General features: G+C 41.3%; 1 protein-coding gene and 2 pseudogenes across 3 annotated transcripts; 1 reads left to right on the top strand and 2 right to left on the bottom strand.

Moving 5' to 3' along the window:
• Nucleotides 1–381: 381 nt before the first annotated feature.
• LOC124018741 lies at nt 382–9,505 on the bottom strand (annotated as a pseudogene).
• A 4,002-nt stretch (nt 9,506–13,507) lies between these two features.
• LOC124018761 lies at nt 13,508–17,801 on the bottom strand (annotated as a pseudogene). The gene is made up of 4 exons (XR_006835677.1): nt 17,630–17,801; nt 16,375–16,646; nt 14,397–14,432; nt 13,508–14,275 (listed from the first exon to the last, which is right to left on the bottom strand). The product of XR_006835677.1 is annotated as a beta-2-microglobulin-like (transcript).
• LOC124018760 (protein lifeguard 4-like) lies at nt 17,039–25,859 on the top strand. Of its 2 annotated transcripts, none has more exons than XM_046334111.1 (8): nt 17,039–17,182; nt 18,981–19,237; nt 19,543–19,651; nt 20,547–20,652; nt 21,415–21,448; nt 22,278–22,395; nt 23,702–23,747; nt 24,813–25,859. In XM_046334111.1, exons 2-8 carry the CDS (start codon nt 19,144–19,146, stop codon nt 25,017–25,019), a joined length of 714 nt encoding a protein of 237 aa, XP_046190067.1. In that variant the 5' UTR covers nt 17,039–17,182; nt 18,981–19,143; the 3' UTR covers nt 25,020–25,859. The 2 variants fall into 2 exon arrangements, with proteins under 2 accessions (XP_046190067.1, XP_046190066.1); XM_046334110.1 differs by lacking the exon at nt 17,039–17,182 and adding an exon at nt 17,817–17,947.
• The last annotated feature ends 977 nt before the right edge of the window (nt 25,860–26,836 follow it).

Here is a 26,836-nt window from a genome sequence, read left to right as displayed (position 1 = left end):
GTAGCCTAGGCTAACAGCAACAGTGTTTGGCTAACAGTAGCCTAGGCTAACAGCAACAGTGTTTGGCTAACAGTAGCCTCGGCTAACAGCAACAGTGTTTGGCTAACAGTAGCCTCGGCTAAAAGCAACAGTGTTTGGCTAACAGTAGCCTCGGCTAACAGCAACAGTGTTTGGCTAACAGTAGCCTAGGCTAACAGCAACAGTGTTTGGCTAACAGTAGCCTCGGCTAACAGCAACAGTGTTTGGCTAACAGTAGCCTCGGCTAACAGCAACAGTGTTTGGCTAACAGTAGCCTCGGCTAAAAGCAACAGTGTTTGGCTAATGTTAGAGTTGCGTAAATTCAAATCTGGTATCAGGATAAATATAACAATGAGTCACCGATTTTATACTATGTATTTTTTATTAGCTAAGTCATAAATGGCAAATGCAATTTTCGTATATACGGGCTCACTGTAATACCACGCAGGGCAGAACAGGGAACTGACAAGACGTATGTAAAACAGTATTCTTTATACTGTGATAGACAGTTCCAACCCGTCTGTTGGCCTATCACAGTAGAGACTGGGCGTGGTTTAAACTTGCTCAGCCTATTGCAGGCGCTCAGGCGGGTCCCGCCTCTTGGCGCTTCTGTTGATAGATGTAAATGTTGCTTGTGAAGAACATCCAGGCTCTCATGCTCCATACCGTTATCTCGCACCTGGCTCCTGTTATCTAACAAAAGACCGCTTGTTCTCGCAACACCCTGCTCTGAATGTGCCCCCCTCCCAACTCATTGAACAGTTCCTGTCTTCATGCTACTCTGTATTTTTCCATCATGAGAAAATCCCATGGCCCTGAAACTGTTAACAATGTTTCATGTCAGCTATGTTGCATAACACATACATACATCCACACAAGCCAACAGCAGATAATATTCAATCATATATATGGTAATGGCTATAATGTAAAATACAGGATCCAACACTAACAATAGCCTCGGCTAACAGCAACAGTGTTTGTCTAACAGTAGCCTCGGCTAACAGTAGCCTAGGCTAACAGCAACAGTGTTTGTCTAACAGTAGCCTAGGCTAACAGTCCTCAGAGCTGTAGGCTACATTTAAAGTGCACAACTTTAAACAATGTGCTGTCAACAATGTAACATGTTCATTAAATGTATTGTTAAATATCTCCCAGCCCTACCATATCTCCCAGCCCTACCATATCTCCCAGCCCTACCATATCTCCCAGCCCTACCATATCTCCCAGCCCTACCATATCTCCCAGCCCTACCATATCTCCCAGCCCTACCATATCTCCCAGCCCTACCATATCGCCCAGCCCTACCATATTGTCCAGCCCTATTCAGCTCTCTACAGTATTACAATAACCACCAATTGTTAGTGACCAAAGCTAAAGAACTGCCATCTAAATAGACGGTTTCTCTACAAATGAAATGATCAGACATACACACCTGCAGCGATGAACACCGAAGCCTTACATATCTGATTCTGTAGAGGAAATAGGAAAGTTGGTTTCTGTCAGTCAATGGATATATTATATTATGATTAACTCTCTTACACACACACACACACACACACACACACACACACACACACACACACACACACACACACACACACACACACACACACACACACACACACACACACACACACACACACACACACACACACACACACACACACACACACACACACACACAGAGAGAAGTCAGATTCTGAAAGAGAACTTAGCAACGTGTGGGACTCTACACCTGTACTTTAACTACTAACTATACCAGTAACTCACCCCAGGTGTACTCCTCTAACTACACTAGTAACTCACCCCAGGTGTACTCCTCTAACTACTAACTACACTAGTAACTCACCCCAGGTGTACTCCTCTAACTACACTAGTAACTCACCCCAGGTGTACTCCTCTAACTACTAACTACACTAGTAACTCACCCCAGGTGTACTCCTCTAACTACACTAGTAACTCACCCCAGGTGTACTCCTATAACTACTAACTACACTAGTAACTCACCCCAGGTGTACTCCTCTAACTACTAACTACACTAGTAACTCACCCACCCCAGGTGTACTCCTCTAACTACACTAGTAACTCACCCCAGGTGTACTCCTCTAACTACACTAGTAACTCACCCCAGGTGTACTCTTCTAACTACACTAGTAACTCACCCCAGGTGTACTCCTCTAACTACACTAGTAACTCACCCCAGGTGTACTCCTCTAACTACACTAGTAACTCACCCCAGGTGTAGGTCTTCAGATTCTTCAGGTGACGGACTCTGCAGGTGTACTCCTCTAACTACACTAGTAACTCACCCCAGGTGTACTCCTCTAACTACACTAGTAACTCACCCCAGGTGTAGGTCTTCAGATTCTTCAGGTGACGGACTCTGCAGGTGTACTCCTCTAACTACACTAGTAACTCACCCCAGGTGTACTCCTCTAACTACACTAGTAACTCACCCCAGATGTAGGTATTCAGATTCTTCAGGTGACGGACTCTACAGGTGTACTCCTCTCCGCTGGCTGGTGTGAATCCAACACTCTTGGTGAGGTGGAACTGCCATCCCTGTTGGAAGGCCAGGTCTGTCTGCTTGGCGTCGGGGATCTCCACGCCGTTCTTCAGGAGCTGGATGCTGATGTCAGGGGGTGGAAGCCACTCACGTGACAGATCAGGGTGTTGTCTTTCCCATATTCCCTGGGTTACGGCTGTACACCTTCACCATGGGGGAGCTACAGGTGGAAGAGGGAATCTTACAGTCAGGCAGGCGCCCGCACACACATAATCTGTATCACAGAAGTTTATTATCTTATTCTCACTATAAAAAATAAAATAGTAATCTCTCTGCTCAATATACATTTGCTTAAAAAGTGTAACCCATACAAAGTACACATTTGCTGTCGATTTAAGACATAAATTAAGGAAATACATAATTGTTTTCAGGAACGTCGTTGGTGAAATCAAATTAAGATCGTACACAACACAATCCCACCAATATAGCCGAATCATAATTACAAAGTCATTCCTATACTTTACTTACATTCTCGTGCGTTTATGGTCACCAACACGACGCAGAAAGCAACTACGGAAAAAAACGTTTTCATGATTTATTTTTTTCAAAGTCTTTCCAACGCTGAAAAATATGTCAAACTGGACAAAACCAACTGTCGCAAACAAAGAAATGAAACTGAAAGTCAAATATATATTTTCCTCTGTGTAGTGAAGCCACACCCTCTTTCGATTTATGCACCAATTGAAAATCCTACTTCACAGTTGCTATGCAGTCTTCTCCTGTTGATGCTTCTCCAGGCAGCCTGATGCAGTCAGTTACAAAGTTGACGCAGTCTTCATTTTATTAGTTACAATGTTGCACATATAAAGCATTGAGATAAAAGTATGTTGAAAAGCAAGGACATGTACAGTATAGTCACTATAAAGTATGGTGAAAGGCAAGGTACAGTATAGTCACTATAAAGTATGGTGAAAGGCAAGGTACAGTATAGTCACTATAAAGTATGGTTAAAGGCTAGGTACAGTATAGTCACTAAAGTATGGTGAAAGGCTAGGTACAGTATAGTCACTATAAAGTATGGTGAAAGGCTAGGTACAGTATAGTCACTAAAGTATGGTGAAAGGCTAGGTACAGTATAGTCACTATAAAGTATGGTTAAAGGCTAGGTACAGTATAGTCACTAAAGTATGGTGAAAGGCTAGGTACAGTATAGTCACTATAAAGTATGGTTAAAGGCTAGGTACAGTATAGTCACTATAAAGTATGGTTAAAGGCTAGGTACAGTATAGTCACTAAAGTATGGTGAAAGGCTAGGTACAGTATAGTCACTATAAAGTATGGTTAAAGGCTAGGTACAGTATAGTCACTATAAAGTATGGTGAAAGGCAAGGTACAGTATAGTCACTATAAAGTATGGTGAAAGGCAAGGTACAGTATAGTCATAGTAAAGTATGGTGAAAGGCAAGGTAGGCCACGTATAGTACAGCCATAATAAAGTATGGTGAAAGGCAAGGTACAGTATAGTCATAGTAAAGTATATCTCAAGGCTAGGTACAGTATAGTCATAGTAAAGTATGGTTAAAGGCTAGGTACAGTATAGTCATAGTAAAGTATGGTTAAAGGCTAGGTACAGTATAGTCATAGTAAAGTATGGTTAAAGGCTAGGTACAGTATAGTCATAGTAAAGTATGGTTAAAGGCTAGGTACAGTATAGTCATAGTAAAGTATGGTTAAAGGCTAGGTACAGTATAGCCATAGTAAAGTATGGTTAAAGGCTAGGTACAGTATAGCCATAGTAAAGTATGGTTAAAGGCTAGGTACAGTATAGCCATAGTAAAGTATGGTTAAAGGCTAGGTACAGTATAGTCATAGTAAAGTATGGTTAAAGGCTAGGTACAGTATAGCCATAGTAAAGTATGGTTAAAGGCTAGGTACAGTATAGTCATAGTAAAGTATGGTTAAAGGCTAGGTACAGTATAGTCATAGTAAAGTATGGTTAAAGGCTAGGTACAGTATAGTCATAGTAAAGTATGGTTAAAGGCTAGGTACAGTATAGTCATAGTAAAGTATGGTTAAAGGCTAGGTACAGTATAGTCATAGTAAAGTATGGTTAAAGGCTAGGTACAGTATAGTCATAGTAAAGTATGGTTAAAGGCTAGGTACAGTATAGTCATAGTAAAGTATGGTGAAAGGCTAGGTACAGTATAGTTATAGTAAAGTATGGTTAAAGGCTAGGTACAGTATAGTCATAGTAAAGTATGGTGAAAGGCTAGGTACAGTATAGTTATAGTAAAGTATGGTTAAAGGCTAGGTACAGTATAGCCATAGTAAAGTATGGTGAAAGGCTAGGTACAGTATAGTCATAGTAAAGTATGGTTAAAGGCTAGGTACAGTATAGTCATAGTAAAGTATGGTGAAAGGCTAGGTACAGTATAGTTATAGTAAAGTATGGTTAAAGGCTAGGTACAGTATAGTCATAGTAAAGTATGGTTAAAGGCTAGGTACAGTATAGTCATAGTAAAGTATGGTTAAAGGCTAGGTACAGTATAGTCATAGTAAAGTATGGTTAAAGGCTAGGTACAGTATAGTCATAGTAAAGTATGGTTAAAGGCTAGGTACAGTATAGCCATAGTAAAGTATGGTTAAAGGCTAGGTACAGTATAGTCATAGTAAAGTATGGTTAAAGGCTAGGTACAGTATAGCCATAGTAAAGTATGGTTAAAGGCTAGGTACAGTATAGTCATAGTAAAGTATGGTTAAAGGCTAGGTACAGTATAGCCATAGTAAAGTATGGTTAAAGGCTAGGTACAGTATAGTCATAGTAAAGTATGGTGAAAGGCTAGGTACAGTATAGTCATAGTAAAGTATGGTTAAAGGCTAGGTACAGTATAGTCATAGTAAAGTATGGTTAAAGGCTAGGTACAGTATAGTTATAGTAAAGTATGGTTAAAGGCTAGGTACAGTATAGTTATAGTAAAGTATGGTTAAAGGCTAGGTACAGTATAGTCATAGTAAAGTATGGTTAAAGGCTAGGTACAGTATAGTCATAGTAAAGTATGGTTAAAGGCTAGGTACAGTATAGTCATAGTAAAGTATGGTTAAAGGCTAGGTACAGTATAGTCATAGTAAAGTATGGTTAAAGGCTAGGTACAGTATAGCCATAGTAAAGTATGGTGAAAGGCTAGGTACAGTATAGCCATAGTAAAGTATGGTGAACAAAAATATAAAACCAATATGTAGTGTTGGTCCCATGTTTCATGAGTTGAAATAAAAGATCACAGAAATGATCCATATGAACAAAAAGCTTACTGCTCTCAATTGTTGTTCACACATTTGTTTACATCCCTATTGGTGAGCATTTCTCCTTTGCCAAGATATTCTATCCACCTGACAGGTGTGGCATAGTAAGAAGCTGATAAAACAGCATGATAATTCCACAGGTGCACCTTGTGCTGGGGTAATAAAAGGTCATTAAAATATTATTATTTGTTATTTATCCTCTTGCTCTTTTGCACCCCAGTATCTCTACTTCACTACTACTCCTCTACATCATCTGCACATCTATCACTCCAGTGTTAATGTTAAATTGTAATTATTAGAGATGATGTCACAGTAGGTGGCAGCATTGAAACCCTGAGAGATGCACTGCCACAGTAGGTGGCAGCATAGAAACCGAGAGATGCACTGTTCTGAGAGATGATGTCACAGTAGGTGGCACCATAGAAACCCAGAGAGATGCACTGCTCCGAGAGATGATGTCACAGTAGGTGGCACCATAGAAACCCTGAGAGATAATGTCACAGTAGGTGGCAGCATAGAAACCGAGAGATGCACTGCTCTGAAAGATGATGTCACAGTAGGTGGCACCATAGAAACCCAGAGAGATGCACTGCTCCGAGAGATGATGTCACAGTAGGTGGCTCCATAGAAACCCTGAGAGATGATGTCACAGTAGGTGGCACCATAGAAACCCTGAGAGATGCACTGTTCTGAGAGATGATGTCGCCAGTAGGTGGCTCCATAGAAACCCTGAGAGATGATGTCACAGTAGGTGGCACCATAGAAACCCTGAGAGATGCACTGTTCTGAGAGATGATGTCACAGTAGGTGGCTCCATAGAAACCCTGAGAGATGATGTCACAGCTGGACCCTGTTGGGGCTTATTTTCAGTGGAGGGAGGGAGAGAGGAGGGTGGGAGAGAGGAGGGAGGGAGAGAGGAGGGTGGGAGAGAGGAGGGTGGGAGAGAGGAGGGAGGGAGAGAGGAGGGTGGGAGAGAGAGGGGGGAGGGAGAGAGGAGGGAGGGAGAGAGGAGGGTAGGAGAGAGGAGGGTGGGAGAGAGGAGGGAGGGAGAGAGGAGGGTGGGAGAGAGGAGGGTGGGAGAGAGGAGGGAGAGAGAGAGGAGGGTGGGAGAGAGGAGGGAGGGAGAGAGGAGGGAGGGAGTCCCCACACGTCTAAAAAATAAATATCATGAATATACTTGATCCATCATTAATTATTGTTTTTATAGAAGAGAATGTGATTCTCAGCCAGAAATACCAGCAGATTTTCTAGAAGAGGTCACCCACACATTGTATTCTCAGCCAGAAGTACTGGCAGATTTTCTAGAAGAGGTCACCCACACATTGTATTCTCAGCCAGAAGTACTGGCAGATTTTCTAGAAGAGGTCACCCACACATTGGATTCTCAGCCAGAAGTACAGACAGATTTTCTAGAAGAGGTCACCCACACATTGTATTCTCAGCCAGAAGTACAGACAGATTTTCTAGAAGGGGTCACCCACACATTTGATTCTCAGCCAGAAATACCGGCAGATTTTCTAGAAGAGGTCACCCACACATTGGATTCTCAGCCAGAATTACTGGCAGATTTTCTAGAAGAGGTCACCCACACATAGTATTCTCAGCCAGAAGTACTGGCAGATTTTCTAGAAGAGGTGACCCACACATTGTATTCTCAGCCAGAAGTACTGGCAGATTTTCTAGAAGAGGTCACCCACACATTGTTTTCTCAGCCAGAAGTACTGGCAGATTTTCTAGAAGTGGTCACCCACACATTGTATTCTCAGCCAGAAGTACTGGCAGATTTTCTAGAAGAGGTCACCCACACATTGTATTCTCAGCCAGAAGTACTGGCAGATTTTCTAGAAGAGGTCACCCACACAACTGTAATCATTGAATTATTTAGTAATGATTCTCTACAACTTGAAACCCTTGAAACTGGCACCTTGGCACAAAGTGTTATCAAAAATGAAAATGAAAGCCCATGTTGAGCAGGGAAAATTACAGTCATCTCAGATCTAGTGTAGGGCTGGTCACAGATGGAATGGCCCCCTGTTCAGAAAGATGGGTAAAGGTAGGAGTTTTAGTTATGATTTAATCTAGTTACAGTTAATCTAATTAGATACAGTTTCAATAAATACATTCAAAAGTTTGGGGTCACTTCGAAATGTCCTTGTTTTCCATGAAAACAGTTTCATGAAATTAGTTTAAAAATGAATAGGAAATATAGTCAAGACGTTGACAAGGTTTTATAAATACCGATTTTTAATTGAAATAATAATTGTGTCCTTCAAACTTTGCTTTTTGCAGCAATTACAGCCTAGCAGATCTTTGGCATTATAGTTGTCAGTTTGTTGAAGTCATTTGAAGAGATTTCACCCCATGCTTCCTGAAGAACCTCAAACTAGACACTAATGTACTTGTCCTCTTGCTCAATTGTGCACCGGGGCCTCCCACTCCTCTTTCTATTCTGGTTAGCACCAGTTTGCGCTGTTCTGTGAAGGGAGTAGTACACAGTGTTGTACGCGATCTTCAGTTTCTTGGCAATTTCTCGCATGGAATAGCCTTCATTTCTCAGAACAAGAATAGACTGACACGTTTCAGAAGAAAGTTATTTGTTTCTGGCCATTTTGAGCCTGTAATCGAACCCACAAATCCTGATGCTCCAGATACTCAGCTAGTCTAAAGAAGGCCAGTTGTATTGCTTCTTTAATCAGCACAACAGTTTTCAGCTGTGCTAACATAATTGCAAAAGGGGTTTCTAATGATCAATTAGCCTTTTAAAATGATAAACTTGGATTAGCTAACACAACGTGCCATTGGAACACAGGAGTGATGGTTGCTGATAATGGGCCTCTGTACACCTATGTAGATATTCCATTAAAAGCATCCGTTTCCAGCTACAATAGTCATTTACAACATTAACAATGTCTACACTGTATTTCTGATCAATTTGATGTTATTTAATGGACAAAAAAAACGAGTTTCTTTCAAAAACAAGGAAATTTCTAAGTGACCCCAAACTGAATGGTAGTGTTCAGACACGCATGACTGTAAATCACATTGGATTAAAACATCTACAAAATGGCATATATTACTATTATAAAAAAATATAAATTCATATGAATACCTACCATTATGTCCTGCTCCAGATCCTTACATATCTGCCTCTGGAGAACACAACAACACAGAAAGCAATGTCATTGTTTTTACATTCAGACTCCCAACTTCTAACTACTAACTACACTAGTAACTCACCCCAGGTGTACTCCTCTAACTACACTAGTAACTCACCCCAGGTGTACTCCTCTAACTACACTAGTAACTCACCCCAGGTGTACTCCTCTAACTACTAACTCACCCCAGGTGTACTCCTCTAACTACACTAGTAACTCACCCCAGGTGTACTCCTCTAACTATACTAGTAACTCACCCCAGGTGTACTCCTCTAACTACACTAGTAGCTCACCCGAGGTGTACTCCTCTAACTACACTAGTAACTCACCCCAGGTGTACTCCTCTAACTACACTAGTAACTCACCCCAGGTGTACTCCTCTAACTACACTAGTAACTCACCCCAGGTGTACTCCTCTAACTACACTAGTAACTCACCCCAGGTGTAGGTCTTCAGATTCTTCAGGTGTCGGACTCTGCAGGTGTACTCCTCTCCGCTGGCTGGTGGAATCCAGCTCACTCTCCATCCCTGTTCAGTATATATATTGTCCAGTCTACCTCACCAGCTAACTCTCCATCCCTGTCCAGTCTACCTCACCAGCTCACTCTCCATCCCTGTCCAGTCTACCTCACCAGCTCACTCTCCATCCCTGTTCAGTATATATATTGTCCAGTCTACCTCACCAGCTCACTCTCCATCCCTGTCCAGTCTACCTCACCATCTCACTCTCCATCCCTGTCCAGTCTACCTCACCATCTCACTCTCCATCCCTGTCCAGTCTACCTCACCAGCTCACTCTCCATCCCTGTCCAGTCTACCTCACCAGCTCACTCTCCATCCCTGTTCAGTATATATATTGTCCAGTCTACCTCACCAGCTCACTCTCCATCCCTGTCCAGTCTACCTCACCAGCTCACTCTCCATCCCTGTTCAGTATATATATTGTCCAGTCTACCTCAACAGCTCACTCTCCATCCCTGTCCAGTCTACCTCACCAGCTCACTCTCCATCCCTGTCCAGTCTACCTCACCAGCTCACTCTCCATCCCTGTCCAGTCTACCTCACCAGCTCACTCTCCATCCCTGTCCAGTATATGTATTGTCCAGTCTACCTCAACAGCTCACTCTCCATCCCTGTCCAGTCTACCTCACCAGCTCACTCTCCATCCCTGTTCAGTATATATATTGTCCAGTCTACCTCAACAGCTCACTCTCCATCCCTGTCCAGTCTACCTCACCAGCTCACTCTCCATCCCAGTCCAGTCTACCTCACCAGCTAACTCTCCATCCCTGTCCAGTCTACCTCACCAGCTCACTCTCCATCCCTGTCCAGTCTACCTCACCAGCTCACTCTCCATCCCTGTCCAGTCTACCTCACCAGCTCACTCTCCATCCCTGTTCAGTCTACCTCACCATCTCACTCTCCATCCCTGTCCAGTCTACCTCACCAGCTCACTCTCCATCCCTGTCCAGTCTACCTCACCAGCTCACTCTCCATCCCTGTCCAGTCTACCTCACCAGCTCACTCTCCATCCCTGTCCAGTCTACCTCAACAGCTCACTCTCCATCCCTGTCCAGTCTACCTCACCAGCTCACTCTCCATCCCTGTCCAGTCTACCTCACCAGCTAACTCTCCATCCCTGTCCAGTCTACCTCACCAGCTCACTCTCCATCCCTGTCCAGTCTACCTCACCAGCTCACTCTCCATCCCTGTTCAGTATATGTATTGTCCAGCCTACCTCACCAGCTCACTCTCCATCCCTGTTCAGTATATATATTGTCCAGCCTACCTCACCAGCTCACTCTCCATCCCTGTTCAGTATATGTATTGTCCAGCCTACCTCACCAGCTCACTCTCCATCCCTGTTCAGTATATGTATTGTCCAGCCTACCTCACCAGCTCACTCTCCATCCCTGTCCAGTCTACCTCACCAGCTCACTCTCCATCCCTGTTCAGTCTACCTCACCATCTCACTCTCCATCCCTGTCCAGTCTACCTCACCAGCTCACTCTCCATCCCTGTCCAGTCTACCTCACCAGCTCACTCTCCATCCCTGTTCAGTATATGTATTGACCAGCCTACCTCACCAGCTCACTCTCCATCCCTGTTCAGTATATATATTGTCCAGTCTACCTCACCAGCTCACTCTCCATCCCTGTTCAGTATATATATTGTCCAGTCTACCTCACCAGCTCACTCTCCATCCCTGTGGACATTCTGAAGTCAGTAGATCGTATGACCAAGGAGATATTGAAATACAAATGTAAAAAAAAGTTTGTACTTTGTTTACGCTCCCTAACTAACGAGGACTACAACATTTTGCTCACATTTCCACATGTTTATTAGCTTTGGAAAGCGAATTAATGTCAAAATCGTGAAAATAAGACCTGTGCAATGTTGTGCTGCAATTTTTTCCAACATCATGACACTTATTTGGAGTCTGTGGCTCAAGTGGTTTGAAAGCTATTGAGGTTTGAAATCGCGAATAGCCGTTGAATATCCAACTTGAAACTGTCTTTACCTCGGTAAACTATTATGACCCCTCTATAGAAAGGGAAGACTCTCACAAACACGTTTTGCACCTAGGTGTCATGACTCTTCAACACATACAAACGAATGGAAGTATGGAGGTAGCTTTGTGCCTACAAAAATAAGGGGTTAAATGACATATAGATCTAAAACAAACACTTCAAAAACCTTACGATTTATTTTTAGACTTTTTTTTGCTATTTAAGAATGTTATTCAATGCATATACAATGCCTTGCGAAAGTATTCGGCCCCCTTGAACTTTGCGACCTTTTGCCACATTTCAGGCTTCAAACATAAAGATATAAAACTATATTTTTTTGTGAAGAATCAACAACAAGTGGGACACAATCATGAAGTGGAACGACATTTATTGGATATTTCAAACTTTTTTAACAATTCAAAAACTGAAAAATTGGGTGTGCAAAATTATTCAGCCTTTAAGTTAATACTTTGTAGCGCCACCTTTTGCTGCGATTACAGCTGTAAGTCGCTTGGGGAATGTCTCTATCAGTTTTGCACATCGAGACTGACATGTTTTTCCCATTCCTCCTTGCAAAACAGCTCGAGCTCAGTGAGCTACTTACATTCTTTTGCGTTTATGAACCCCAGGAAGACGCAGAAAGCGATCACGGACAAAACAAGTTTTCATGATTTCTTTCCAAGGCTGAAAAAAATAAAACTGCGACAAACAAAACAGACTTTGCAGCCGGTGTCTGAAGCAAGCAAAATATATATTCTTCGTGATATGTAGTGAAGCCGCACCCACTTCGATTAATGCGCCAATTGAAAATTGTACTTCACAGTTGCTATGCAGGCTTCACCTCTCGATGTTTCTCTAGGTTGATCCAGGGTCGTCGCTAGTTAATACAGCCACAAAGTAATAATTATGGCTAAACCCCACCCATTTATCTGATTTTAAACCCAACCGTAACCACAGTTGCTATTAACTTTGTGCCTAACCTTAAATTGAGACCCAAAAGGTTACAGGGCTTAGAAGAGAAACAGCTTTTGTGAAATGAACGTGAGAATTGACTTTTTATAGCAGGTTAGGAGAATTTGGATAAGGTTTGGAAAAGGGTTTGCTGAAATGCAAAAGAAGAAAAAACATGAATTTGACAAAAGCTGTATCCCTTCTAGCCATGGCAGTTTGTTACAAAGTTGACAAAAGCTGTATCCCTTCTAGCCATGGCAGTCTGTTACAAAGTTGACAAAAGCTGTATCCCTTCTAGCCATGGCAGTCTGTTACAAAGTTGACAAAAGCTGTATCCCTTCTAGCCATGGCAGTCTGTTACAAAGTTGACAAAAGCTGTATCCCTTCTAGCCATGGCAGTTTGTTACAAAGTTGACAAAAGCTGTATCCCTTCTAGCCATGGCAGTCTGTTACAAAGTTGACAAAAGCTGTATCCCTTCTAGCCATGGCAGTCTGTTACAAAGTTGACAAAAGCTGTATCCCTTCTAGCCATGGCAGTTTGTTACAAAGTTGACAAAAGCTGTATCCCTTCTAGCCATGGCAGTCTGTTACAAAGTTGACAAAAGCTGTATCCCTTCTAGCCATGGCAGTCTGTTACAAAGTTGACAAAAGCTGTATCCCTTCTAGCCATGGCAGTCTGTTACAAAGTTGACGCAATCTTCCTTTTACCAGTTACAATGCTGGACATGCATTGCATTGAGACAAAGTATGGTAATAAAGTATAGTGTATGATCTGATATGTCAACATGGTATCATCACCCATTATAATGCTGTAGACTACAGCTCTGCACGCATTGCCTACCTGCCTTGGCAATGTGAGTAGCTTATTACAAGCACATTACCGATTGAATGATTAATATAACTTATCAAAACGGACTTTTGAACATGACTGAGTCGATCACAACAAGTTCTTACAGTTAAGAGACATTTAATCAAGAAATATCATAAAAAGTGCAATTTTTTTTTGGTCACAATGATTTTGTATTTCTTTAACTTAAAAATATTTAGTCAAATAGTTGTCCAGTGTCAATAGTTTACCATTTATTTATTTAATCAAACTGAACAGAAAAGTGTTGTATAATACACCGAAAGACAGAACATATCTTTTTATTTTTTAAGTAATGTAAATACAGTTCTCTACTTGGCAAAATGTGCCTGTAAAAAGACCCCATTTATTACTGTTGATAATTGGTCAGGAATGTTGAAGGATAGACAGAAGATGAGATGTTATATTGATAAATGACTTCAAACCAAAATGAACGTTGATATTTACAGGTCACACAAATGCATATCCCATGGGCTTCCTCTGAAATAATTAGGGTTTAAAAAAAATAAAATGCTGATCAAATATCAGACTTTACATTACACACTGTTGCTTATAGCTAAAACCACAGTCAAATAGTGCAAGTTATGGAGTTTGTTTATTTATTTATGAGAAAAAGTGTTCAAATCTAATGGTACCAATTTAAAGGAAATTAAAGTTTTTGTTTTTTAAAATCTAAAAATAAAGTACTTGATAAAAGCCTTTATTGTTTTTGAAAGAAGTGACTTTGAGAATGTTCATCAGAAGCTGTGCCATTTGTCAATTAAAAATATCTTGCCCCCCCCACAAAAAAAAAAAAATCTTAACAATTTTGTGTGTAAGTGTTTTAGTAATGATTGTCAATTTCAAAACCCTTGAAACTGGCACCGGCGCACAAAGTGTTACCAGAAAACGAAAACAAAAACCCAAGTTTGTCATCTCAGCTCTAGTTCAAGGCTGGCACGGATTGGACAAGCACAGATGGAATGTCTGCCTGTTAAGAAAGAAGGGTAAAGATATGAAGTTTAATTCTGTTTTAATCTAGTTAGCTACAGTTCATGTAATTAGCTACGGTTTCAACAAATAAATATACATAAATTCATCTGAATACCTACCATTATGTCCTGCTCCAGATCCTTACATATCTGCCTCTGGAGAACACAACAACAACAGAGACAGCATTGTTATTGTTTTACAGACTTCCACAAACTACATGTCTACATGAAATCAGTCTCTTACTGTAACTAATGGCTCATCAACTGGTATCTAAATCAATGACCACATAATGAACCTAGCTCTCCAGGGCCCTGTCCAGAAACAACTCCTGTAACTCACCCCAGGTGTACTCCTCTAACTACTAACTACACTAGTAACTCACCCCAGGTGTACTCCTCTAACTACACTAGGTGTACTCCTCTAACTACACTAGTAACTCACCCCAGGTATACTCCTCTAACTATTAACTACACTAGTAACTCACCCCAGGTATACTCCTCTAACTACACTAGTAACTCACCTCAGGTGTACTCCTCTAACTACACTAGTAACTCACCCCAGGTGTACTCCTCTAACTACACTAGTAACTCACCCCAGGTGTACTCCTCTAACTACACTAGTAACTCACCCCAGGTGTAGCTCTTCATATTCTTCAGGTGACGGACTCTGCAGGTGTACTCCTCTAACTACACTAGTAACTCACCCCAGGTGTACTCCTCTAACTACACTAGTAACTCACCCCAGGTGTACTCCTCTAACTACACTAGTAACTCACCCCAGGTGTACTCCTCTAACTACTAACTAAACCAGTAACTCACCCCAGGTGTACTCCTCTAACTACTAACTACACTAGTAACTCACCCCAGGTGTACTCCTCTAACTACACTAGTAACTCACCCCAGGTGTACTCCTCTAACTATACTAGTAACTCACCCCAGGTGTACTCCTCTAACTACACTAGTAACTCACCCCAGGTGTACTCCTCTAACTACACTAGTAACTCACCCCAGGTGTACTCCTCTAACTACTAACTAAACCAGTAACTCACCCCAGGTGTACTCCTCTAACTACTAACTACACTAGTAACTCACCCCAGGTGTACTCCTCTAACTACACTAGTAACTCACCCCAGGTGTACTCCTCTAACTATACTAGTAACTCACCCCAGGTGTACTCCTCTAACTACTAACTACACTAGTAACTCACCCCAGGTGTACTCCTCTAACTACACTAGTAACTCACCCCAGGTGTACTCCTCTAACTACACTAGTAACTCACCCCAGGTGTACTCCTCTAACTATACTAGTAACTCACCCCAGGTGTACTCCTCTAACTATACTAGTAACTCACCCCAGGTGTATACTCCTCTAACTATTAACTACACTACTAACTCACTCCAGGTATACTCCTCTAACTACACTAGTAACTCACCCCAGGTGTACTCCTCTAACTACACTAGTAACTCACCCCAGGTGTAGCTCTTCAGATTCTTCAGGTGACGGACTCAACAGGTGTACTCCTCTAACTACACTAGTAACTCACCCCAGGTGTACTCCTCTAACTACACTAGTAACTCACCCCAGGTGTACTCCTCTAACTATACTAGTAACTCACCCCAGGTGTACTCCTCTAACTACTAACTACACTAGTAACTCACCCCAGGTGTACTCCTCTAACTACACTAGTAACTCACCCCAGGTGTACTCCTCTAACTATACTAGTAACTCACCCCAGGTGTACTCCTCTAACTATACTAGTAACTCACCCCAGGTGTACTCCTCTAACTATACTAGTAACTCACCCCAGGTGTACTCCTCTAACTATTAACTACACTACTAACTCACTCCAGGTGTACTCCTCTAACTACACTAGTAACTCACCCCAGGTGTAGCTCTTCAGATTCTTCAGGTGACGGACTCAACAGGTGTACTCCTATAACTACACTAGTAACTCACCCCAGGTGTACTCCTAACTACACTAGTAACTCACCCCAGGTGTACTCCTCTAACTACACTAGTAACTCACCCCAGGTGTACTCCTCTAACTATACTAGTAACTCACCCCAGGTGTACTCCTCTAACTATACTAGTAACTCACCCCAGGTGTAGGTCTTCAGATTCTTCAGGTGACGGACTCTGCAGGTGTACTCCTCTCCGCTGGCTGGTGTGAATCCAACACTCTTGGTGAGGTGGAACTGCCATCCCTGTTCGAAGGCCAGGTCTGTCTGCTTGGCGTCGGGGATCTCACGCCGTTCTTCAGGAGCTGGATGCTGATGTCAGGGGGGTGGAAGCCACTCACGTGACAGATCAGGGTGTTCTTATCGCCAAAGTTGCCAGGGTTACGGCTGTACACCTGCACCTTGGGGTGAGCTGGTAGAAATGCGAAAAGAAACGCCATAGGGAGATTCATAGGTTTTCATTCGTTTTAAAAGTTTTATTATTCAATTTGTAGGTATCGGAATACATAAATATATTCCTTTACATTTCACACAGGTAGGTGTAACAGTATAACATTAGACCGTCCCCTCGCCCATATCCGGGCGCGAACCAGGGACCCTCTGCACACATCAACAAAAGTCACCCAGCATCGTTACCCATCGCTCCACAAAAGCGCCGCCCTTGCTGAGCAAGTGACGTCACCGATTGAAACGCTATTTAGCGCGCACCACCGCTAACAAAGCTAGCCGTTTCACATCCGTTACATAGGCTATATATTTTAATAAAGTTATTTTAAAGTAAAGTACACTTAGGGACAAAGGTCTGTGAATGATCAGACATTCATTATGGCTCGAGCCAATACTGTCCGCCAAAGACAGCAGCCATTTCATTAAAAGTGAAAGTAAAATCTGGAGGGGATTACCAGCCATAACAAAATGTGGCGTCATGTCATTGTCGCCCTATACCAGGTAGGCTATAATATAACCTATCCACTGAAACAATCACTTAACGTTATATTTTGATCAGGTTAAAAACGTTACATTAGGTTTACATTACATGAACTTTACATTATGTAACATCACACTTCTCACAAAAATGTACAGGCATGCCAGCGAATAGTTGAGGAAAAATGACAAAAATGGCAAAAGGTTCATGCAAATTATTTAGCTAGGGCTCGAAGTTGTGGTGTCCTTCCTCCCACATGACATGACAATGTAGGGTTAACAAGAAACAGTGTTTAATAAACAAACCAAAAAAAGCTACAGAAAAGTTATACGTTTGGTATTTAAATAAATATCCTAGTAAAAAAACGTAAAACTAAAATATAAACAGCGTACAAACAAACTGATGGTAAGAAATCGATAAAGACGTGCATTTCCAAACGTTGCGTTGATTTTATAAAACAAGATACTTACATTCTTTGGCCTCCACAGCGCTGTAAATGAGCCCAAGTACAACGATTGACAGAATAGACTTCATATTTGGTGTAATTCGGAATTATTCGTCCTCAAATAAAATAGAGAATGGAAAGATCCGTCTGCCTGTGCCTGGCTGTGGAAATAACTGAAAGTAATAGAAATAGACAGTCGTATAAATGCTCTCCAGGACCGCCTCCTCTCTGTTTTTAAAAGCCAATCAAAAATGGTAGATTTCTGTTGTTAGGCTAAAGAAAGCCGCACAGGTTAAACAGTTTATTAGGGAGGACTATAGTCTGCAAATAACCTGAAATCCAGGTGAGTTACCATAATAGCAATTTCGATGTATGTCGTGAGATATTATTATTTGACCATGCTGGTCATTTATGAACATTTTAACATCTTGGCCATGTTCTGTTATAATCTCCATCCGGCACAGCCAGAAGAGAACTGGCCACCCCTCATAGCCTGGTTCCTCTCTAGGTTTCTTCCTAGGTTTTGGCCTTTCTAGGGAGTTTTCCTAGCCACCGTGCTTCTACACCTGCATTGCTTGCTGTTTGGGGTTTTAGGCTGGGTTTCTGTACAGTACTTTAAGATATCAGCTGATGTAAGAAGGGCTTTATAAATACATTTGATTTGAAATTTGATTTCATAATGTCATTTCACCTAGGCATCCATTTTGAGAAAAAAAGAATAGAATAGAATAGTTGTTTGGCCTTTTCAATATTTTGTGTCTCCATTGATCTAATTGTATTTGTATTTATTTAACTTTTATTTAACTAGGCAAGTCAGTTAAGAACAAATTCTTATTTACAATGATGGCCAACCCCTCGGACGAAGATTTAGATCAATTGTGTGACTGTTCCCTGGATGGGATGTGCTGCAGCCTCGAATCGAACCAGGGACTGTAGTGACGTTAATCTTGCACTGAGATGCAGTGCATTAAGACTGCTGCGCCACTCGGGACCACAAATATATGAGTATGAGTAGAGTGAAAAGTTGCTAGAATGGTTACACAACATTACTTGTGTTGTGTAACCATAATACAATATTACAATGCATGTATCTCTTTAAAAATATGTGTATTTATATGCTATTTTCAGATTTTATTGAACAGAGGGAGGATGACAGTGTGGAAAGATAGTTTATATCAGGCAGCCACATTTGAACCCAGTAGACGTGCGGCATAGACCACCCTAGACCACAATACACGTACCTCTTTTAAATATGTTTTTTTGTTTTTGTTTTGAGTTATAGCATAAAGTTGAACATTGTCTACTCAACCGCTTTAATAGTTCCCTGAAAAAAAAGACCCTTTATCAACAGTTAGTGGTGTGTTGCGCTATTGCAGGTTTCACAGAAATCACGAGCCATGTCACATGACGAACGTGTACAAACCAAGCCGGAAGTGGAGTGACGAACTGACGCACGACGTCAACCGGAACAGCTGTGCAACGGCCCCAAAACAGAAAACATCAAGACAGTATTTTAGTCTGAATTAAAGCTGGATCAAGATGACTACACCTGAAAAATACCCCAGGTCTTCAATTGAAGATGATTTCAACTATGGAACAAATGTTGCGACAGCGAGTGTGCAAATCCGGATGGGTAAGAGAAGACCCGTTGTAAAGTCTATTTACCTAGCTAGCCTAGCTGATGATGGTTGCTAACTAGCAATCTAACTAGCAATCTAACTAGCAATCTAACTAGCAATCTAACTAGCAATCTTTTCAATATGTCTAGATCATGCCTTGCCAAATGAAATAAACGACGTGACATTTATCGTGGTGGCAACTAACTAAACGACCGAATCAAATACATCTGCTGCTATAGAATGTAACTAAATAAATCATGATTTTTCAATGAGCCTACTTCGCTGTCTTATCTATTTATTCTCTCTCTCCCCGGAAAAGATTTCCTGCGCAAGGTATACACCATCCTGTCTCTTCAGATCATCCTGACCACTGCTACCTCTGCTCTCTTCATGTACTGTGACACCATCAAGGACTTTGTCCATTCAAGGTAAATTGTGAACTATTAGTAGGCCTGCATAAATTGTGAACTATTAGTAGGCCTGCATAAATTGTGAACTATTAGTAGGCCTGCATAAATTGTGAACTATTAGTAGGCCTGCATAAATAACTAAGTAGGCCTTAAATTGTGAACTATTAGTAGGCCTGCGTAATTCAATGGGCATATCTGGGAAACACTGTGGTAGAAGGGTAATGAGGGTGGGTATAATTTGTGTTATGTTCCAACAGGAATCTGTTCCAAAAATACCTTCGTAAATAACATGGTTGCCAACAAACAACGCATAGACAGTTGTATAGCGGCAGAATAAGATACCGGGTAGAGAGGGTGGGCTATTTCATTAAGTTTAAGTTTTTCACTCGCCACGTTTATTCCAAAAAAATATCTGTCCTCTCTCTGGTAGCCTACGGACAAACATTAAGAATAAGCTGCGTGGTGAGTTGATGCCTATTCGGCAGCTAGTTAGCTAGGGGAATTGATCATGATACTTTGCATGCGTTGTTTGTTTGGCATCCTTGTACTTTACAAAGTTTTTGGTTCAGATTCCTGTTGGAACATAACACAAATTATTACCTGGGTAATGATATTGGTATGATATCCAATCCTCCACCCCCCAAATAGCCCTTTACACCAGCATTGTGCATGTATGTATATACTGTAAGGAGACTTGTATTTTGGCTACCCGATGACATCAAATGCCGATTATTCTAATCTCTCCAGCCTGGGAGTCAGTCTGTTTCTGTCATGTTGTCGACTCCTCATGGCACTTTCAATGGAGTATGCAAGGGACAAGAGTCCAACCAGATGTGCAATAGTATAATCTGTCCCAACACGCTGCCTGGTTGGCTTGGTTCTGACTCTCTCATTGGTTCTGTACCCCCTCCAGTCCAGCGGTTGTGTTGGTGTCAGCCATTGGCTCCCTGGTGTTGATCATTGCCCTGGCCTTCTACAGACATCAACATCCCATTAACCTGTACCTGCTTGCCGCATTCGTAAGTTCTGGTTTGCACAGATTGTATCCCAAATGGCACCCTATTCCCTACATAGTGCACTACTTTTGACCAGGGCCCATAGGGTTCTGGTTGAAAGTAGTGCACTATATAGGGAATAGTGGGCCTGGTTAAAAGTAGTGCACTATATATGGAATAGTGGCCCTGGTTAAAAGTAGTGCACTATATAGGGAATAGTGGCCCTGGTTAAAAGTAGTGCACTATATAGGGAATAGTGGCCCTGGTTAAAAGTAGTGCACTATATAGGGAATAGTGGCCCTGGTTAAAAGTAGTGCACTATATAGGGAATAGTGGCCCTGGTTAAAAGTAGTGCACTATATAGGGAATAGTGGCCCTGGTTAAAAGTAGTGCACTATATAGGGAATAGTGGCCCTGGTTAAAAGTAGTGCACTATATAGGGAATAGTGGCCCTGGTTAAAAGTAGTGCACTATATAGGGAATAGTGGCCCTGGTTAAAAGTAGTGCACTATATAGGGAATAGTGGCCCTGGTTAAAAGTAGTGCACTATATAGGGAATAGTGGCCCTGGTTAAAAGTAGTGCACTATATAGGGAATAGTGGCCCTGGTTAAAAGTAGTGCACTATATAGGGAATAGTGGCCCTGGTTAAAAGTAGTGCACTATATAGGGAATAGTGGCCCTGGTTAAAAGTAGTGCACTATATAGGGAATAGTGGCCCTGGTTAAAAGTAGTGCACTATGTAATGAGTTTGTTTCAGCGAACATTGTTTTCTTTCTCTCTTTCAGACTCTGTTGGAGTCGGTCTCTGTTGCTACCGCAGGTGAGTTCTGCCTTTGCTTGATGTTGATTAATCTTTTGAGAAGTTTTCTTTTCTTTTTAGTTCAAAATATCCACCGCTTCTATATAAATTATAAATTATATTCATGTCTCAATAAATAGTCAATTAGTTAATCTACTGTGAGACACCTGTGACCTCATTAGTAATATGATTATTCATAGTTTATTATTCCCCTCAGGAAATATCGACCCCCCCCTACTGTGTTTCCATAGCAACACCACAGGCTTCACTCCCTGCCTGCATCTGACATGGTATCCTATTCACTATATAGGGAATAAGGTGCACTAATTAGTGCCCTTTGTAGGGAATAGGGTGCACTAATTAGTGCCCTTTGTAGGGAATAAGGTGCACTAATTAGTGCCCTTTGTAGGGTGGGTGCCCTTTGTAATAGGGTGCACTAATTAGTGCCCTTTGTAGGGAATAAGGTGCACTAATTAGTGCCCTTTATAGGGAATAGGGTGCACTAATTAGTGCCCTTTATAGGGAATAGGGTGCACTAATTAGTGCCCTTTATAGGGAATATTGTGCACTAATTAGTGCCCTTTATAGGGAATAGGGTGCACTAATTAGTGCCCTTTGTAGGGAATAGGGTGCACTAATTAGTGCCCTTTGTAGGGAATAGAGTGCACTAATTAGTGCCCTTTGTAGGGAATAGAGTGCACTAATTAGTGCCCTTTGTAGGGAAAAGGGTGCACTAATTAGTGACCTTTATAGGAAATACGTTTCAATTTCAGACGCCTGTTAGTCCTCGTTGTTTGTTCCCTCCTATACATTGTGAAACAGGCATGTGTTTGTGTTGTTGTCTCTGTAGTGACCTTCTATGAGTATTCCATCGTGCTCCAGGCCTTCTTCCTCACAGCAGCTGTGTTCCTTGGGCTGACTGCCTACACCTTCCAGTCTAAGAGAGACTTCAGTAAACTGGGAGCTGGGTAAGAGGCCTTAAACTCCTCTCATACACCTGGCTGTGTCTGAAATAGCACCCTCTTTTTCAACAGTAGTGCACTATGTAGGGAATAGGGTCAGGGTTCCATTTTTGATGCAAACCTACCTGTTAGCTGCTCACTGTTAGATATATATTACCTATTTATTATAGCTGCTACACTGTTACAGATATATTACCTATTTATTATAGCTGTTTCACTGTTACAGATATATTACCTATTTATTATAGCTGTTACACTGTTACAGATATATTACCTATTTATTATAGCTGTTACACTGTTACAGATATATTACCTATTTATTATAGCTGTTACATATATATTATCTATTTATTATAGCTGTTACAGATATATTACCTATTTATTATACCTGTTACAGATATATTACCTATTTATTATAGCTGTTACATATATATTATCTATATATTATACCTGTTACAGATATATTACCTATTTATTATAGCTGTTACAGATATATTACCTATTTATTATAGCTGTTACACTGTTGCAGATATATTACCTATTTATTATAGCTGTTACAGATATATAACCTATTTATTATAGCTGTTACACTGTTACAGATATATTACCTATTTATTATAGCTGTTACAGATATATTACCTATTTATTATAGCTGTTACAGATATATTACCTATTTATTATAGCTGTTACAGATATATTACCTATTTATTATAGCTGTTACAGATATATTACCACTTTACTATTTATTATAGCTGTTACAGATATATTACCTATTTATTATAGCTGTTACAGATATATTACCTATTTATTATAGCTGTTACAGATATATTACCTATTTATTATAGCTGTTACAGATATATTACCTATTTATTATAGCTGCTACAGATATATTACCTATTTATTATAGCTGTTACAGATATATTACCTATTTATTATAGCTGTTACAGATATATTACCTATTTATTATAGCTGTTACAGATATATTACCTATTTATTATAGCTGTTACAGATATATTACCTATTTATTATAGCTGTTACAGATATATTACCTATTTATTATAGCTGTTACAGATATATTACCTATTTATTATAGCTGTTACAGATATATTACCTATGTGTTTTCAGAGGTTATTTCTAAACACTAAGCATGGTCTCAGGTTTGTTAGTGCTGTCTTGATGACAACGTCCACAGGAGCCACTAACACCCCTCCTTGATAAAGCTTCACCCACAACTGTATGGTTGTCAACTACAGCCAGAGTGTATTAGGGTACCTGCTGGTTGAACAGAATCTGAATCTTCACTGTGTTCCAGACTGTTCTCCTGCCTGTGGATCCTGATCATCGCTGGTTTCATGAAGGTGAGTTATGTCCGTTTTACAGTTTCTGTTACCTGTTAAAATTCTGTTTTCCTTCAGGTTACTACAGTAGAGGTGGTTTCAGGTAGTGGTTACTATGGTAGAGGTGGTTACTATGGTAGAGGTGGTTACTGTGGTAGAGGTGGTTACTGTGGTAGAGGTGGTTACTACGTGGTAGAGGTGGTTACTACGTGGTAGAGGTGGTTACTACGTGGTAGAGGTGGTTACTACGTGGTAGAGGTGGTTACTACGTGGTAGAGGTGGTTACTACGTGGTAGAGGTGGTTACTACGTGGTAGAGGTGGTTACTACGTGGTAGAGGTGGTTACTACGTGGTAGAGGTGGTTACTACGTGGTAGAGGTGGTTACTACGTGGTAGAGGTGGTTACTACGTGGTAGAGGTGGTTACTACGTGGTAGAGGTGGTTACTACGTGGTAGAGGTGGTTACTACGTGGTAGAGGTGGTTACTACGTGGTAGAGGTGGTTACTACGTGGTAGAGGTGGTTACTACGTGGTAGAGGTGGTTACTACGTGGTAGAGGTGGTTACTACGTGGTAGAGGTGGTTACTACGTGGTAGAGGTGGTTACTACGTGGTAGAGGTGGTTACTACGTGGTAGAGGTAGGTCATTACCACTCTTTTCAATATCCATTATCTCCTAATTTTGCATTATTTTTCTTATAAGTAGTCATTCCTCATTAACGCCTTGTCAGTCAGTCATCCATCTATCATCCGTCCATTCAGACATCCTTAATCTATCCGTCAATCATCCATCTATCATCCGTCCATCCAGACATCCTTAATCTATCCGTCAATCAGTCATCCATCTATCATCTGTCCATTCAGACATCCTTAATCTATCCATCAATCATCCATCTATCATCCGTCCATTCAGACATCCTTAATCTATCCATCAATCATCCATCTATCATCCGTCCATTCAGACATCCTTAATCTATCCATCAATCAATCCATCTATCATCTGTCCATTCAGACATCCTTAATCTATCCATCAGTCAATCCATCTATCCACAGTTTAATCTGAGTCTCCTCCTCTCCTCCCCCCCAGCTCTTCTTCCAGAACGACACAGTGGAGCTGCTGTTTGCTGGTGCGGGAGCTCTGTTGTTCTGTGGCTTCATCATCTACGACACCCACCTCCTGATGCACCAGCTGTCCCCTGAGGAGCACGTCCTGGCCTCCATTAACCTGTACCTGGACATCGTTAACCTCTTCCTGCACATCCTCCGCATGCTGGACTCCATGAAGAAAAACTGACCTTCTATTACCTCATTTAGTGCACTACGTTTTGACCAGGGCCCTGTATGAACGTAGTGCACAGTGAAGGGAATAGTGTGTGGTTTGGGACTTGGCCCCCCGATTTAGGTGATCAGCTGCTTGGCTCACAGGGTGACATGGGATCGATTCAGTTCTCAATCCAGTAACATTTTCTTGGAATTATTTATAAAATCCTCATAGAAAAGAAAATGGGCATTTATCGATTCACCTCCATGAATTGAAAACTGATTTGCCCTCCATCTCTGATAGCCAACCCTGCTGTAGATCCTTCCAGTGATTGTGAAACATTAACCCGTGGTCTAAGTTTAACCCCTGGAGATAATATTATATTATAACCGGTGCCATTTTGTTTTTTAAGCATTTTGGATCTGGCTGTGTTTTGGACTTCTGTTTTTGTTCTTATTCTGTTTATTATTCTGAATGTAAAACAAACAACAAAACATCCTATTTAATTGTGGGCAGCTCGCTCAGTGAATGATTCCTTTCTGAATATTCAGGCATACGGATTACATAAGGTTGTTTTGGTGTAAAAATCGTTCTACTTTAGTTTTAACTTCCATCCCCCTCGCTTGCTGGTATACTGAATAAACTGGCCATGATCCTTCTAGAAAGACTTGAATAGTAGTCACAGAAAAGTTTGATAAAATACACTATTCTCCACTATTGACTTCACCAAAGAAAATGTATCACATAGCAACCTATTCCCTATATAGTGCACTACTTTTTACCAGAGGCCATGTCCCAAATGGGACCCTATTCCCTATATAGTGCACTACTTTTGACCAGGGTCCGCATCCCAAATGGGACCCTATTCCCTATATAGCGCACTACTTTTGACCAGGGGCCGCATCCCAAATGGGACCCTATTCCCTATATAGTGCACTACTTTTGACCAGGTCCGCATCCCAAATGGGACCCTATTCCCTATATAGTGCACTACTTTTGTCCCAAATGGGACCCTATTCCCTATATAGTGCACTACTTTTGACCGGGTTCCGCATCCCAAATGGGACCCTATTCCCTATATAGCGCACTACTTTTGACCAGGGGCCGCATCCCAAATGGGACCCTATTCCCTATATAGCGCACTACTTTTGACCAGGGGCCGCATCCCAAATGGGACCCTATTCCCTATATAGTGCACTACTTTTGACCAAAGCCCTATGGGGCATTTGATGACAGAGATTTGATATGCCAGCAAACAGAGGGATCCTCTGGGACCAGGAAACTACCTGGTGGGCAGAAGAATGTACAGTAGAATACTACCACATCAGATGTCAGGAAAGGGAATCTGAAGAACACTACAGGTCTGAACACCAAGAGGTTTCCATTAGACATTGTGTAAATACTAATGAAGAGATTTTACTAGGCTCTATATTCTGTTTCCTCAGTCATTCATTTATTAACAAACTTGCAAGTTGCCACGTGGAATGTAAAGTAGTTGCACATCTATTCGGTAAACTGTGAATCAACCGTCTATTGTATATGCTTTGACTTCTTGATTAAATTGTAAAGTGGAGTGTTTTAGATTTTCATGTAGGTACGTCTGCTTCCTCTAAGACTCACAGCTGGAATCAATGCCAAAGGTGATTCAAACAGGTGTCGACTCAGGGAGCTGAATACTTACACAACAACTATATTTTAGTTATAAAACATTTATTCATCAAAAATTTTTTTTTTTTTTTTTAAATCTTCCACTTTGACCTTAGAGTATTTTGTGTAGATTGTTGACAAAAAAAATGGATTAAATCCATTTTAATCCCACTTTGTAGCACCATACAATGTGAAGAAATACA

The sequence above is a fragment of the Oncorhynchus gorbuscha genome, unplaced genomic scaffold, assembly GCF_021184085.1.
Source record: "Oncorhynchus gorbuscha isolate QuinsamMale2020 ecotype Even-year unplaced genomic scaffold, OgorEven_v1.0 Un_scaffold_576, whole genome shotgun sequence".
Lineage (NCBI taxonomy): Eukaryota > Metazoa > Chordata > Actinopteri > Salmoniformes > Salmonidae > Oncorhynchus > Oncorhynchus gorbuscha.
Note: the sequence above shows the minus strand (reverse complement) of the source record. Positions and strands in the feature narration are given on the sequence as shown.